This window comes from Tasmannia lanceolata, unplaced genomic scaffold (genome assembly GCF_043159265.1).
Source record: "Tasmannia lanceolata isolate RefF3 unplaced genomic scaffold, GAP_Taslan_0.1 ptg000008l, whole genome shotgun sequence".
NCBI lineage: Eukaryota > Viridiplantae > Streptophyta > Magnoliopsida > Canellales > Winteraceae > Tasmannia > Tasmannia lanceolata.
The window spans coordinates 35,146,301-35,163,760 of NW_027518685.1; the positions used below are offsets into that span (position 1 = coordinate 35,146,301).

The 17,460-nt window shown below is 44.1% G+C and overlaps 1 protein-coding gene across 1 annotated transcript; it reads right to left on the reverse strand.

Moving 5' to 3' along the window:
• Positions 1-7,368: 7,368 nt before the first annotated feature.
• Positions 7,369-16,551, reverse strand: LOC143883594 (uncharacterized). The gene is made up of 4 exons (XM_077386939.1): positions 16,421-16,551; positions 16,294-16,332; positions 7,738-7,894; positions 7,369-7,634 (listed from the first exon to the last, which is right to left on the reverse strand). Exons 1-4 carry the CDS (start codon positions 16,534-16,536, stop codon positions 7,587-7,589), a joined length of 360 nt encoding a protein of 119 aa, XP_077243054.1. The 5' UTR covers positions 16,537-16,551; the 3' UTR covers positions 7,369-7,586.
• Between the last annotated feature and the right edge of the window lie 909 nt (positions 16,552-17,460).

Below are 17,460 nucleotides of genomic sequence, written 5' to 3' on the forward strand. Positions count from 1 at the left end.
AATTTGTTAGTCCGGCCTGGGAGGCAGTCCGGCTTGAGAATCAGTCCGGAATTTGTCAGTCCGGCCTGGGAATCAGTCCGGAATCTGTCAGTCCGGCCTGTGAGTCAGTCCGAAAATTTGTCAGTCCGGCCTGGGAATCAGTCCGGAAATTTGTCAGTCCGGCTTGAGAATCAGTCCGGAATTTGTCAGTCCGGCCTGGGAGGCAGTCCGGAATTTGTCAGTCCGGCCTGGGAGTCAGTTCGGCTTGGGCCGGACTGATTTTTGTTGTCTAGCGAGACGCGTCATATCCAGTCCGGCTTGGGCCGGACTGATTTTTGTCGTCTAGCGGACGCGTCATATTCAGTGCGGCCAAGCCGTCAGTCCGGCCTGGAAAAGCAGTGCGGCCAAGCCGTCAGTCCGGCCTTGAAAAGTAGTGCGGCCAAGCCGTCAGTCCGGCCTGGAAAAGCAGTGCGGCCGAGCCGTCAGTTCGGCTTGAGATGACCTGAATTTTGTCCTGTAGCGCATTGCGCTATATCCAGTTCTGCCTGAGATGAACTGAATTTTGTCCTGTAGCGCTTTGCGCTATATCCAGTTCGGAATTTGTCAGTCCGGCTTGGGAGTCAGTCCGGAATTTGTCAGTCCGGCTTGAGAATTAGTCCATAATTTGTCAGTCCGGCCTGGGAGTCTGTTCGGCTTGGGCTGGACTGATTTTGGTCGTCTAGCGAGACGCGTCATATCCAGTCCGGCTTAGGCCGGACTGATTTTTGTCGTCTAGCGGACGCGTCATATTCAGTGCGGCCAAGCCGTCAGTCCGGCCTGGAAGAGCAGTGCGGCCAAGCCGTCATCCGGCCTGGAAAAGCAGTGCGGCCAAGCCGTCAGTCCGGCCTTGAAAAGCAGTGCGGCCGAGCCGTCAGTCCGGCCTGGAAAAGTAGTGCGGCCGAGCCGTCAGTTCTGCTTGAGATGACCTGAATTTTGTCCTGTAGCGCATTGCGCTATATCCAGTTCGGCCTGAGATGAACTGAATTTTGTCCTGTAGCGCTTTGCGCTATATCCAGTTCGGAATTTGTCAATCCGGCCTGGGGGTCAGTCCGGCTTGGGCCAGACTGATTTTTGTCGTCTAGCGAGACGCGTCATATCCAGTCCGGCTTGGGCCGAACTGATTTTTGTCGTCTAGCGGACGCGTCATATTCAGTGCGGCCAAGCCGTCAGTCCGGCCTGGAAAAGCAGTGCGGCCAAGCCGTCAGTCCGGCCTTGAAAAGCAGTGCGGCCAAGCCGTCAGTCCGACCTCGAAGAGCAGTGCGGCCAAGCCGTCAGTCCGGCCTGGAAAAGCAGTGCGGCCAAGCCGTCAGTCCGGCCTTGAAAAGCAGTGCGACCAAGCCGTCAGTCCGGCCTGGAAAAGCAGTGCGGCCGAGCCATCAGTTCGACTTGAGATGACCTGAATTTTGTCCTGTAGCGCATTGCGCTATATCCAGCTCGGCCTGAGATGAACTGAATTTTGTCCTGTAGCGCTTTGCGCTATATCCAGTTCGGCCTGAGATTGACTGAATTTTGTCCTGTAGCGCATTGCGCTATATCCAGTTCGGCCTGAGATGAACTGAATTTTATCCTGTAGCGCTTTGCGCTATATCCAGTTCGGCCTGAGATGGACTGAATTTTGTCCTGTAGCGCTTTGCGCTATATCCAGTTCGACTTGGGATGGACTGAATTTTGTCCTGTAGCGCTTCGCGGTATATCCAGTTCGGCTTGAGATGGACTGGATTTTGTCATGTAGCGTTTTGCAGTATATCCAGTTCGGCTTGAGATGGACTGAATATAGCGCAATCTGCTAAAAGACGAAATTGAATTTTGTCTTGTAGCGAATCACATCGAGTCCTGGTCGGCTTGAGATGAACTGATTTTTGTCCTGTAGCGCTTTGCGCTATATCCAGTTCGGCTTGAGATGGACTGAATTTTGTCCTGTAGCGCTTTGCGATATATCCAATTCGGCTTGAGATGGACTGAATATAGCGCAATCTGCTAAAAGACGAAATTGAATTTTGTCTTGTAGCGAATCACACCGAGTCCTGGTCGGCTTGAGATGAACTGATTTTTGTCCTGTAGCGCTTCGCGCTATATCCAGTTCGGAATTTGTCAGTCCGGCTTGAGAATCAGTCCGGAATTTGTCAGTTCGGCCTGAGAATCAGTCCGGAATTTGTCAGTCCGGCTTGGGCCGGACTGATTTTTGTCGTCTAGCGAGATGCGTCATATCCAGTCCGGCTGGAGATGTTCTGAACGGCTTAGGATGACCAAGTTTTATTGAACTTGGGTTTTTGCAAGGGTTTGGTTTTCTGCCCGGGCCCGTTCCTGACTAGGAGTGCGCTCCCGGTCTTGGTGGAGACGAGCCGTGGTGAACCAAGCAGCAAGTACCCGAGTTTTAGCGAACTGGGTTTCCAAGCAGCGAGTTCCCAAGTTATAGCGAACTGGGTTTCCGAGGAGCTTTGGTTTTTGCATCCGGACTGGTTCTGGACCAGGAGTGCGCTCCCGGTCTTTGCAGAGACAAGCCGTGGCGAACCAAGCAGCGAGTACCCTAGTTTTAGTGAACTGGGTTACCAATTTGATGAGTACCCAAGTTTTAGCGAACTGGGTTTCCGAGTAGCGAGTATCCTAGTTTTAGCGAACTAGGTTTCCAAGTAGCGAGTACCCGAGTTTTAGTGAACTGGGTTTCCAGAGTACCCGAGTTTTAGTGAACTGGGTTTTCAAGTGGCGTTGGTTTTTGCATCCGAGCTGGTTCCGGACCGGGTGTACGCTCCCGATCTTTGCGGAGACGAGCCGTGGCGATCCAAGCAGCGAGTACCCAGTTTTAGCGAACTGGGTTTCCAAGTAATGAGTACCCGAGTTTTAGTGAACTGGGTTTCCAGAGTACCCGAGTTTTAGTGAACTGGGTTTCCAATGAGCTTTGGTTTTTGCATCCGGACTGGTTCTGGACCAGGAGTGCGCTCCCGGTCTTTGCGGAGACGAGCCGTGGCGAAGCAAGCGTCTAGTACCCTAGTTTTAGTGAACTGGGTTTCCAATTTGATGAGTACCCAAGTTTTAGCGAACCGGGTTTCCAAGGAGCTTTGGTTTTTGCATCCGGACTGGTTCCGGACCAGGAGTGCGCTCCCGGTCTTTGCGGAGACGAGCCGTGGCGAACCAAGCGTCGAGTACCCTAGTTTTAGTGAACTGGGTTTCCAATTTGATGAGTACCCAAGTTTTAGCGAACCGGGTTTCCAAGGAGCTTTGGTGTTTTGCATCCGGACTGGTTCTGGACCAGGAGTGCGCTCCCGGTCTTTGCGGAGACGAGCCGTGGCGAACCAAGCGTCGAGTACCCTAGTTTTAGTGAACTGGGTTTCCAATTTGATGAGTACCAAAGTTTTAGCGAACTGGGTTTCCAAGTAATGAGTAGGAAGAGATTTGCAAAAGAGCTTGTCATTCACATTCAGCAGATATTTACAAAGTCACCTCCACGCCGGGTGGTGTACTACTGATAGTATTTTCAGAGGTCTTCGGTGGGTTCAGTCACCTGTGCTTCGTCTCTCAGATCAAGTAGTTCAATCAGCAAGGATTCCGATGCATCTTTGCCTTTTGAGTGTTATGGCATAGCACTCCCTGGACTGTGGTTGATCTCCTCTGACCTCACCCACGCCGTTTGGCGTTATGAACTTCATTTTCTGGTAATACGCTGAAGCGACTGCACGGATTAAGTTCTGCCCGGGTCGTCCCAAGATAGCGTTATAGACCGAAGTGGCCCTCACTACCTGGAAGTTGACCATGGCGAAAGCTTGGCAGGGCGGCTCTCCGACGAGGACTGGGAGTTCAATCTGCCCTTCCATTTTCACGACTTCCCCCGAGAAACCGAACAGATCGGAGTTCGCCGGCCTTAAGCGGTCGTCACCTTTCATCATTCTCTCGAAAGCATGATAGTACAAAATATCGGCCGAACTCCCATTGTCGACCAGGATTTTCTTCAACTCCCAGTTTGCGACGAGCATGGTTATGACCAGTGCGTCGTCGTGTGGCAGTATCAGGTTGTCGAGATCCGCATCTGAAAAGGATATCTCATTCTCCGTCCTCATCTTCTTTCTGCATGTGTGCATGGCGTTGACTCGGCGTGCATATGCTTTTCGAGCAGCAGACGATGTGCCCCCAGCGGCTGGTCCGCCCATAATTGTGCCTATGACTCCCCTTGGCCGGGAATTGTGTGCCTCTGGTTGTGGACTGGATGGAGGAGATTGGTTCTTAGCAGGGGGCGGCTGCGACCGTCGAGGGCTGCAGCCCTGAGGACTCTTCTCTCTGAGCTCCGGTCTGCGGTCGTCACTTCGGACATACCTTTTCAAGTAGCCCCGGCCAATCAGCAGCTGGATTTCTTCCTTGAGCTGCCAGCATTCGTCCGTGTCGTGACCGTGGTCCCTGTGGAACCGACAGTACTTTGATTGGTCTCTCTTATTTCTCCCTTTGAGATCATTCTGGTTGGCCATCTTACGAATTCTTCTCCCTCGATTGCAGCCAGTATGCTTCTCCTGGAGGTGTTGAGAGGGGTAAAGTTCTCCTCCCTCCTCTGGGGGGACTTTTCTCTTCTGACGGCCTTGTCATCCCTACGCTGTTTAGTAGGGTTCTTGTCTTCAGAGGTTCTCCTCCGATTTGAGTCCAGGGCCGCCAGCGTCTCTTCTACTGATATATATTCCTCTGCCCCGGCCATTAGATCAGCTAGTGAGTGCGGGTTCCGGCGGGCTACTGCTCGGTGGAAATCGTTAGATCTAGCACCTACGAGGAGCGCGTTTGTAACCGCTGAGGGATCTATATTTGGCACTTGGAGTGCCTCCCTGTTGAAACTGCTGACGAAGGCTTTCAGAGGTTCATTATCCTCCTGCCGCAAGGCCATCAAGGATGCTGTTGTTTTCCTTGGCCTACGGCTGCTCATGAAGTGGCGGACCAGATCTTCCCCGAAGTTGTCGAAGTTGCTGATGGAGTTCGGTCTGATCCTTGAGTACCAGTCCCTTGTTGCACCTGTCAGGGTCGTCGGGAATGCTCTGCAGAGGAAACCATCTGACGCACCGTGGAGGAGCATCATTGTCCGGAACGTCTCCAAGTGGTCCACGGGGTCAGTGGTCCACGGGGTCAGTGGTCCCATCATACTGCGGGATAGTTGGCATTTTAAATCCCCTGGGTGCTGGAGCACCCATCACGTCGTCGGTGAACGGCGTTCTGCTTGAGAACGCCCTAGACACAGGCCGGCTTTGATCCTTAGCCAGCTCTTTAATCCTGTGGTCCATCTCTTCTATTCTCTGTAGCATCGGGTCAGCTCTACGGTCTGGTGACCTGCTTCTTTCCACAGATTGGCTCGCCGCGGAGCCGGAGTGGCTTTCCGGACTCCTACGACGGGACCGGGATTTTGCCTGTGGTGCGCGTTCTTCAGGAGCCCGGCGCCTTTGCGCAGAGCGAGACCACAACCTCCGACGGTGGTGCGGCTCTGTCTGTGCATGCCTGGCCGGTGGATGACAGACTTGTCTGGTGGAGAGGTGAGTTCGGCCCTCACCATGGCGCGATGACTCTCCCCTGTGGATATCTGGCCTCTCTGGGACAGGTCGTGGAGCTTCTGGAGGAAGTTGGGGAGGCGCCTGGAGTAGCTGCTGGTACTGCCCGACGAGAGCTGTCATCTGTTGGAAAAGGGCTTGAACTTGATCCGGAGTGGGCATGGAGTTGAGGTGTACCGAACGAGGCTAGCTCTGTTCGGCCGTGGCAGAAGCTGCCACCACCAGGGGGGCGAGTCGCTCGCTCTGAGTCCTGCCGGGTAGCACGGCTCGAGTAGTCCGTGCGGTTGGCACCCGCGCACTCTTGCGCCCTGCCATTTTTTGTAAAGTGATTGGAACAGCCTTTAGTTCAGGGTCCCACGGATGGCGCCAATCTGTTAGGCCTAAAATCGGTAACAGATATGGCAGTGACGTAAGAGCCGAGCTGGTGGGCCCGAGGAGCAGAAGTGAAGGAAGCGTGTCCGACGAAACTGTGTTCTGCACAGAAGCAAACGAGGTCAGAATGACCGACCCGGAGTGTACTCCAGACAGGCCCTTCGACACTCAAGTCAGTATGAGCCGGAGTCAAGAGGGAGTTTTAAGAGTGGTGGGTGAAAATTCAATACCCTGTTTATGAGCTTTGGAAGCCCTTTTATAGAGGGAAAACAGGGGTAGTTGAGGAGTTATTACTCCAGGACAGGTGTCGGCCAGCGATAGGTTCGAGCTCACCTACTATGTTGTAATTACCAAACTACCCCTGCTGACGCGGGGTCTGCGGTGGGCCATCCTTGGGCCACATGTCGACAGCTAATAGGCTGCTGTTTTTATACCCCATCAATCACTAACGCCACGTTTGGCAACCACAAAATATTTTTCATGGAATAATAGCTTACCAAGTGTTTTGAGAGAGCAGGGAGACTTGGAGAGGGAGAGAATTGAGAGGGCAAGAGTGAGGACATGGGGACAAAGAGGCAGAAAAACAAGGAAAAGACAAACCCTATTTTGAGTGAAGATTTTCTTTTCCCTGTTTTTCAGCCTCTTCTCGCCCTCTCCTCCCACGTGCCCTCTCAACAGTCAACTCTCCTCTCCCACCCTCCTTGCCCCTCTGCCACCACTTGATAAACTAGTATTTCATGAAAAAAAATACCTCATGGCTGCCAAACATGGCCTGAGTGTTCATTTTTCTTTCATGGTAAAGTACCCAAATGAGAGAAACTTTTTCTAAGAAAACATTTTGGTTTTCACATTTGTTGAACCAAAGGGTTAAAATTGTTACCCAAAGTGTTAGTAAACAGTTAGAATAATTAAAATCATTACAAGACAAATGATAATGTGCCATATTAGTGGTGACCCACAAGATCAATGGGCCAATTGTTGTAGCATGTATGGTGCAGAAAACATGCTGCTTGAAAAAAAAATGGAAACATAACTGTTTTTTACCAGCAGAACTCTTGACCTAGTTTGATTGAGCAATCTACTGTGCTCCCAAAATCAAATTAGGCTTGCACACCAAGATAATCCTTAATTAGATACTTAGGATTGTCTAATCAGTGTGCTTTTGTAGGTCATGAGGGATCCAAAGTAAAGCCAACAAATGGAAAAAAGAACATAACTTTGCAGTCCACTGATTTCAACATGAGGAAAAAAGGGTCCTAAGGAAATGCTAGAGGTAGTCATGGGTGTAGTAGAGAAAGAGGTAGCCAAAGTAAATACATAGTGCCTTCATCACATCAAATTTGCAACTGATAGGGCACAATGGGGTATCACCACTCTTGCCTACACCCAAGAGAACCAAAAACCCATTCCAGAATCCTAAGCTCATGAAGCAAGATTGTGGAGAAACCTCAAGAGAAAAACAGTGAGATAAGGGTTCAAATTTCACAATTTCCTATTATAAAACAGAAACAAAAATCCCAGCATCCAAAAGTTCATGATCCATTACATTTGGTGTCATTGTGGAATGATAGACTAAACCATTATTAGATTTGAAAGTACGGGGAAGGAAAAGAAATGAAAACATTAAAGAAAGCACTTCTTCACCTAAGATCCATTGGTGTTGTTCGTTGAGCTGAGAAAGCAGCCTCATTCCTTCTTTCCAATCCCATGAGACATATTGTAGATCCCCCTTCCCTGGTTCAACAGATAACTCCAACAAATTACATACTAAATATAAAGGAAAAGTATAGTTTGGGGGGATGAAAACTTCATTTTCTTATGAATAAATGAAACTCACAATCATGGCCAAGGCAGTAACGGCCAAAGCAACGGGGATGGCAACAGAGGTAATCTTGTCATACCGCCCTTTCAAGTATGTATGTTTATGAATGTTCTGGAAATATTGCTGCTGCTTCAGAATCCTCTCCCTAGGCACGAAAGGTGGTTCCGTCATCCTGCATTGGCAAAGAATAGAAAGAACTCAAGGTTGACTAAGAAGAATCCATGTCCACACCATAGTCACAAATATGCCTCGGGAATTTCTTGAGGAGTATCTAGGGTATTTTAATTTTTTTGTTATTTTTGGGTTTATATTGGGAAGAAAGCAAGAAAAACATAAAAAATATATAAAAATATAAAATTTACAAGCAAAATTAGATCAACAAATAATATCCTGAACTTATGGGCATATTTTCACAATAAAAAAATAAAATATGAGGATATACCAACAATATTTCAGAATCTCGGAAAAATTTTGGGAGTTTTCTTTTTATCAAAAAAATCTCTAAATGTCATGATATTTTCGATATTGGTGACTGGTCCACACTAAAAAGTATGTCCATTTTTTCACATGCATAGTTGCTGAGCAACATGTTCGGTGAAGAACAGAGACATATTCATCCAATTCCAGCTCTAAGAAATCTGTGGCTGCATTAATTTTTTTTGAAATGGCTGCATTAATTCACCCAGAATTTGAGCTATTGAAGTTTGTGATTTTAATAATTTCTTAGAGAGATGTTAGCCACCTATTCTAAGATTGAGAATTGAGTATGTTTACTTATTGAAGGCAGGACATCAAAGTAAACCAACATTCATATCATATTGACATGCATAAATAGATGATCCGTACATAGATGGCACTAAGAGACAACAAAAATGTTGTACAAGTGTATAAACTCAATAATTGACATTGGCATTTATTCAATGCCAAAGCTCCCAGGATGTAATGGCTTTTCGCTCCATGTAGCGAATTACTGAACTAATTACCAAAACACAGGCATTACTGCTGTGTTAGGCTCCCCTCCCCAATATTACGATTGATTAGATAAACAATTATATTTACAACTATAATTATCAATAGATGACGATTAGCAGCAAAGATAGTGAAGAGCATAAGCCCGAATGGTCATTTCTGTGCTGAATACATTTATGGGTAAATTACCATGAAAATAAATGGACCAATAAATCCTAAAATGTGGAAGACTAAACCAAGAATGGAACATTCCAAAACAAGTGTTGCTACTACACTAACAAGCCTGAGTAACAGGAGTGTGGGCCTGGGTCTGAATCATTGACAGCATAGTGATATTTCTTGGTGCAATGACACCCAACGGTCCACATGTATGAAAGCCCAACAGCCCAGTCCACGCCAGAATGTCAGTATTCGCCGCATCAACTATTACGGTAATAGACAATCTAGTCTTGCTATAAACACATATATGATGGCAACAAAGGAGATACAACATAAACAAGACTACACTTGATGCTATATTCTGGTATAAAATCATTCTAGGATATTCAAATATAAAATAACCGGAACAAATAAGGAGCTTCTTGCAAGCCATTTGGTGCAAACCCGGAGACTCACGGGTAATCCCAGAGAACTTTAAATCAGATTAAGCATTCAGAAATTGATTAAATCTTACTAGTGTTTTTACTTGTATGACCTTAATTTATTCCAAACATGCCATGCAACAATAATCTCACATCACAAGACAGCAAATCCATAGGTAAGAGCAATAGAGTCTCAAATGTCTGATTACAATATGAAAAAGGGAGATGATTTTTTCGCGCACAAACCACCCCCCTCCCCCCCCCCCCCCCCCCCCCCCCACTCCGGCAGGATTATGCGCTTCCCTTTTAACATGAATTGTGGGCATAACGTTTTTTGACAGCAAATCACATCAAAAGGGGGGCACATAATCCTACGGGGAGGCAAAAAATATCATCGGCCTTAAATAATAAAAATGATAAACACTAGGGCCCAAATATTCCCTTGGTAGGGCAGAGTAGTCTCAAGGAAAAATATGGGTGAATGGATGGCTGATCAATGGGGTAAAGGCAGCAAAATGTAATCAATAAACGTAATTAAAATAAAATAGGATTGATCTCACCCGATGGTGTACACGTCAGCCTCAAATCCTGCAATGTACGAGGTCTGCGAGATATAGCGGCTGCCACGATTTGTCCAAGGACGGCACTAGCCAGCGATATGATGTAGAATGAAGGGGAGCGATATGATGTAGAATGAAGGGGAAAATGGCAGAAAATGACAAGGAAACAACATAAGCAGAAAGACGGCGGCCAGAAGGAGAAGAGAATGTGAAATAACTGCTACAACTGCAGTTTTAACAAGAGAGAGCAAGGACAGCAAGGTGACTGGTAGGAAGGGAAACTAGGGATAGATCTGCTGCAAGTGATGAATGGCAACCAAGAGAAAAGATGAAATAACAGCAAAGATGATTGGCTGTTAAGAAGGGAGAAGAGAAAGTAGCAGATCAGCAGAAGTGCTACTTTGGCTGATCTAAGAGAGGCTAGGGATGGAGAAATGGGATGTCGACTGCACTAGGGTGCAGAGATGTGACCGAACAATGAGGTAGTGAGGGAGAACGATGGAGAAGACGAGAAAGAGGATTGTTGGCTGCAGGGACCGTCAATGACTGCATCGGACAGCAACACAGGCTGGGACAACAAGAAGAGAAAGAGGGAAAGAGGAGGAAGATAAGAGGGGAGAAAACGGAGAAAGATAAGAGAGGAAGGAGGAAGAAACGGCTGCTATTAACATTTTTCTCTAATGATGCTTCAATTAGGGTTGTAAAAAGACATTTATAGTGAGATTTGCTTTACGTGAGTAGGTCCTATAAATAACCAATATGATATAAGAGTTTTTAAGTCATAAATCATTGATAAATGACTTTAATAACCCTCTTAAAGTCACAACTAAATACTACACATTAGAGCTAATATGATAGTATGCAATGGAGTGGGGTGTGAGGTGGTGTGGGCCCTAGGTGATGTGGACAACCCCCAAAAATAGGCTCCAAAATAGCAAAAATACCAAAATAGAAAGTGTCTACTAAAGAAAAATAGAAACTATAAATAAAATGTTCATAAAGATGTCAAGCTATCAAGCCCGGATCACATCAGCATTCAAAAAAAATGAGGAGTTTATTGCAACTGGTATGTGATAGCAATCATTTCGAGTGTAGCTGGCATGTGTTGGCAATCATTTCATATGCAGCTACCTAGCCCAAGATCAACAGACTGAGAATGAAACTATTAATCAATCCAACAATACATTCTTCCCTACCTAATTTTAAGGTAAATGTTGATGAAAAGAATAATAGTGAAAACTTATTTAGCAGAATCACCTTGAAGAAGGAAAAACTACTAAGAACCATGAGTAGAAATAAGTTACTAGGCGATTTGAAACATCTACAGATCCTGACGCTACGTAAAGCAACCCATGATCCTAAGTAGAATATTTCAGTAACTTTAAGTAGAACATTTGCAGCTCTGAGAAAACAAAATGTTTCCAACTTGACTATCTTGGAAATAGAAAAAGTTCTTCCTTCTCAGATGATACTTTGATGCATGAAGGAAAAAGGGAGACACCAGATATTGTGTGTCTGAAACCAATTGATGTAGGACAGTCAAGCGAAAGGAATGTTGGTAGGTCAATATTTGTCACAGCTGGGGTAACTACTGCAATTGGACTCGGGGATTGGTCGACTAGGATACGGAATAAGTTATATGGCTAGGAGGAGATAAGGTCTATAGGTATTTAGAGTTGGTAAACAATACGTAAGGGTAGACTATTGTAACAGGATTAATCAATTTTATAGATCTGGAAAAAGGTTAAAATTCTGACATTTTATCACAGATCTGAAGGTATGATCAAGGATATGGGTTGTGAGTTAGGCTGAAGTATGAGGATTAAAGTTTAGGGTTTAAGGACTGATGGTAGGGTGTGCCAGGAGCTGGTCCTGGGCCGATTTTTAGGGGACTGTTGCATTATTATTTTTAAGATTATTATCCAATATGCATGGGTTTGGAAGAGAAATAGATATTTAGTATGTGACAAGTTTGTTGGCAAACAATTAACAACTGTAATATTGAATAACTAATCTTGGTAGTTTTTATTTGGCTGAAAAATGAATGATTCGTATTTTTGTTTTATTTATAGTTTAAAAGAAGCGAGAAGCCCTATGACCGAGGAGGACAATAAAAAGAGAAATATAAAATGAACATGTGCAACGTCTTAAGGAGGAAGATAGTCAAAAAGTTCAAGGATACTGGTTGTCAACCCGTGACTCGACTCATGACTCGATTTCTTAATTTCATGACTCGTAAGAGTTTTTGACAACAACAGAAATTTAGTTGAAAAAAATTAATTATATATCAAAAGATGTATCATGTAAAAAATATAACCCAATAGCACATAGATAAAACACTATGCCAAAAATATAAATATTTATATGCTTGTAACTTGCATGCACAAAATAATTAAGTGCTAACTTCTTACTTCCAAGTTTTCAACCATCAAAACAAGAAACCCTAGGCCCAGCCACTCGACTCAACAAGAGTCTAATTTTTTCGAGTCGACTGACATCAACTCGTAAGAGTCACCAGATGACTCGTAAGAGTCTTCAACAGAGGTGAATCACCCATACGACTCGTCTCGAAAGTCCAGCGACTCGACTCGACCCGAGAGTTGACTCGTAGAACTCGTAAGTTCAACCTTGAGTACCCCTGAACTAGCCATTCTATCAACATCCCTATTAGCCGATCATTTGACGTGATGACAAGGAAATAGTTGAATCCTCCACTAGATCGTGGATTTTATTCTCTAATTTATTTATGATTGTTTATATTGTATATAACTATATATACATATGAATAATGATGTCAAAACCGATTTGGGAATTTGAGTATGGAACTAACGATAGCCTCTTGGCACCTTGACAAGTACTTGCTTTCTGCTTTTTTCTTAAAATGGCAAAACTACCCTATGGACGCTATGTGTCATGTAGAGATTTACATGGTTCCGCTCTCGGTTAGGAATCCGGTTTCTCTCTCTCTCTCTCTCTCTCTCTCTCTCTCTCTCTCTCTCTCTCTCTCTCTCTCTCTCTCTCTCTCTCTCTCTCTCTCTAAATATATATATATATGTGTGTGTGTGTGTATGTATATGCATGTGCGTGTATGGGTCTGCGTGTGTGAATCTTATGTTTGACAATACAATAGGATCCAACCCTTCTTACGATTTAGGATTCAATTCCGATTTTTAATACATTAGTTGCAATGGGTTGTAACTAACAATCTTCTAGAGGTATGTAACCGTCCTAAAGAATGAAATGTTTGGCTACGTGTAAAGGGGTAAGATAGGAGATAAAATGTTGGCTACGTGTAAGGTTACAGGTGGGTAACTAGGTAGGAGATAGGGATTCTTTAATAGGTACTTGAATCAGTGATTAGGTTAGAGAGGCTAAATAAAGGGATAAGGTGAAGACTGTTTGTTGAAGGCTTGAAAGAATGATAGGGTTGATGGACTCGAACCGATCGTGGATCTGGTGGGAAACTAGCGTAGGCCTGGGTATAGGAGAGTGGTTGACAGCTATGAAGCACGGGTACTTTAAAAAAGCCCTCGTACCCGTGTCGGGTGCGTATCCGGTACGGGCACGCTCGGGTACGTTCCGGGTACGCACCCAACTGTGGGTCTAAAAAAAAATCAATTTTGGGACTTGGGTGCGTGTCGGGTGCGTTTGGGGTGCGCACCCCGATGCACCCGACTGGTTTCACTTGTTTTTTTTTTACTTAAGTTACGGGGGGGGCTGTGTGGGGTAAAAGTGGGGGGTTAAATGAGACATACAATGTAATGGGTGGGTTGTGTGGAGTAAAGGTGGGGGGATGTTTAAAAAACACTTAAAAGAAAGAATTAGGGTTTCTATTTCTCACCCTAACGCAAATCTCTCTCTCTCGAGCCCGACTCCCTCTCCCTCTCCCTCTCCCTCTCCCTCTCCCTCTCCCTCTCCCGACAGAAAATCTCTCTCCGGCTCTCTCTCTCTCTCTCTCTCTCTCTCTCTCTCTCTCTCCCATTTTCTTTTTCTTTTTCCCTGAGATTATGCCAACTGATTGTGTTCCCCAAACCTATTTTGTCCAATAATAGGTTTAGGGCTGACAATCGGTTGTCATAGCTCAAAATCTCCAAACTTAGACCCTGTTCGTTTGAGATTTTGGCAACTGATTATCAGCCTCAAACCTGTTTAGAGCTGACAATTAGTTGTCATAATCTACAAATAGGTTTTGGGAGAACAATCGGTTTTCAAAATCTGAAACGAACAGGGCCTTAAACCCTAGATCTTTACTGTTGTACATGGGATTTGCTAGGCAATTTTGCAAAAAACCATTTCGCGGCTCATTTTCTCAGGAGAGAACATACACCTCAGATAAATTAAATGAATAGGAAAAAATATGCTGCTAGTTGGTTGTTCTCTTGTAAAAAAGTGAGCTACAAAATGGCTTTATGTAATTTTGTTCCCTTGTTAGGTATTTGTTTGTTTGTATTTTCATTGTTTGAGATTGTGGCTACCAATTGAGAGCCCAAAACTGATTATTTGATTGCTCTCCTATTGTTTTTTTAATTTTTTGTAATTTTTATAATATATAATAAAATATTAAAATATATTATTATATTCGGCGTACCCGAACGTACCCGCACCCGGGTTTTTTGGAAAATCGCGTACCTGTGTCGTGTCGTACCCGCACCCCGTACCCGTACCCGTGCTTCTTAGGACACATGTCATTTGAATGATTCAATACTAATAGGAATTAAAATATCATCCTTCTGACAAATAGGATCATTTCTTAACAAAGAGTGGGCCGATTTCAAGGATAAGACTTTATCTTGTGGGATGATTTATATTCCAAGATAGGTTGTACAGCCATTAAAAAAATGGACACAGAATAACATTTCTCATTTTTCACTTCAAAAAACAGAAAAAGCAAGTTACGATAGAGGACGGGCAAGTGCCTCTCATTTCGACCATTAAAAAAAGTGCCTCATTTCAAGATATTGGACTAGTTACTAGAAAACTCTGGCTAAACAACTACTTAATAATTAGAACATAGTACCTATCAAACATCAGATTAAAGTAATTCTAAAATTAGACATTGTTAACAAAACAGCAGACAGAACTTAAAGATAGGAAAAACATAAACAAACAAAGAACAGAACTAACACAGGACAATCTAACCATGAATAGAGGGATCTAGGATAAGGACCTATTCTTGGACAGACTATTCATGTACTTCGACCTTGGCATCAATTTTTCCCAAACGTGGGAGCTTTTAGTAGATCTGCATGCTAGAGATGTAATATCTCGGACATTGATTGTTTGTGAACAACCGGGTTTGAAATCCCAAAGAATCCATTGATTATTTCAGAAGACTATGGAAATTAGGGTTAAACTAAATGTGTTTATGCTCACTATTGCAATAAAAAGATGCTGATAGAGAATTGAGGCTTGGAAGGTGCTTTCCAGAGTCGGTATTAGGACCCTCCCCCCCCCCCCCCCCCCCCCCAACAACAACAACAACACCCACGCACCTACTCCCACCCCCACAACCCAATGGCAACAAACATTAGTACAAACTCCAAAGTCTCAATAGTTACCTCTAGATCTTCTGGCCAAAAAACATCAATGAAAGCTGCTTAAGATAGCCAGTTTTTAAATTCCAAAGCGACGCCTAACAGTGTCACTAACGATGCTCTTTCAAAATGATTTTCCCAATGAAGGAATCTCTTTATTCTAATACCCCTACAAATCTAAATAGAATTTTATGCCCTGTTCGTTTGGGATTTTGACAACTGATTGCCAGTTTGCCACCCCCCAATCCCATTATTGGGCCTAAAATTACATTAATTTATGGTCCAATAATCGGATTGGGGGGGTGACAATCGGTTTCCACAATCTCAAACGAACAGGACACTAATGTTTATTGATTCAAAATAATCTCTCCATTGTTCAATGTCCTGGATCATTTTACTCATACATAACCGAATAAAATGAGATGATAATGCACATAAATTAGGTGAACAATCTGATTCCAATATTGAATATTCATATTACATAATTGAAAAAACGTGACCCTGGATGCCAAGCTCAAATAAAAACATACAGTGAAAAAGAAAAACAGAAAACCTTAGTCATCACCCCCATTTAAACACCATCTACTTGGATCTCCAAAACAAAACTATAACAAAATTCAGAGTTTCAAACCCCAGACAACAAAAATTCCCATTTACTTATATATATTTAAAAAAAATAGAAACCCTAAAACCATAAATTCAAATTCTAAGACAGAGAAAAATGAACTGAACTTTTGTCCATTCCCTTAGATCTCAGGAAGGAACCCTCAAAGATCACTAAGGCCAAAACCCATAAAAATAAATCAGAAACCCCACACTAGCCCACTAATTAAAGAACAAAATCCTCACATATGAACTTCCAACCATTTCCCAAGAAAAAAAAATCAGGAAAGAGGCAAAAGAAGAAATGGAATTGTACATGTATACCTGAAACAACTGCTGAGATATTGGAAAAGAACACGATATCTGAAATATAAAAACCGATTCAAATCAGTGAAGATTGAAAAAAAAAAAAAAAAGGGGAAGAATTGGGGTGGGGGGGAGAAAATAATACCTGAGAAACCTAAGTTTGGTGCAGAATAACCCTAGCTGCGTAGTGGGAAGAGTTAATAAAAGAAATTTCGGCCTCACAAAAAAAAGAAATTTGCTAGGGACAATGACAGAAGACATTTCGCGGACTGGCTGCTGCAAAGAGCAGCCACATCAGATGAATGAAATGAATACGACAAAATTTGTTGAAAAGTGAGGCCATGTGGCTGCTCTCTCATGCAACAGCCTGCCTTCTGTGATGGTCCCTAGCACATCCCCACAAAAAAACTGTTGAACTGTGTCAACCCAAATGTGGGCCCTGTTTGGTTGGCAGTAAAGAAAACCTTTTCCAAGTTGGTGGAAAGACCTTTCCATCTGAAAAGGACATGGTTTCCACCTTAGTTACTTTGTAGATTAGTGGTACAAGTAGTCAATAGGGAGGAAACAAACATTTGATTTACCTAGAATTTACCTTGTAGAATAGTGATAAGTAGTGTTTGTTTGCCAACCTCGTATAGTAGTGGGAGAGGGTGCCATTATCGATATAGAAAAAGAAGAGAGAGAGAGAGGGAGGGAGGGAGAAAGAGAAAAAGCGACATTCTCCCCGTCAAAATCCACCTTTTTTAGAACTTTGGCTTGGAAGATATTAGGAGGTGAAATTGATGCCACGTCACCGAACATGCAATAATTATGTATGAAACTTGTTTCGTAGTCACTAGGGATTTCGATGTTGCATTCCAAACAAGAGATTGTACTGACGTGGCACCCAAATGCAAAGCAAAAGCCCTAAACTATCCTGGCTTTTGTGCAACCAAACACACCCTCAAGTTTTCCATTTAATGGTGCAATGCTGGGTAAACATCGGGACATGTGAGGTCCATTGGGTTTTAATAATTAGTAATAAGGATTTGCTAGCGTCGCAAAAGGCATTTCGCGGCGGATGATCTGTTGCATGTGACAACAACCACATTAGGGGTGCAACTTGGGTCGGGTTGAACCCGAACCCGACGGGATGAACCTGATTTTTGGGCGGGTTGGGTTGACCAAATTCGGGTTGGGTTCGGG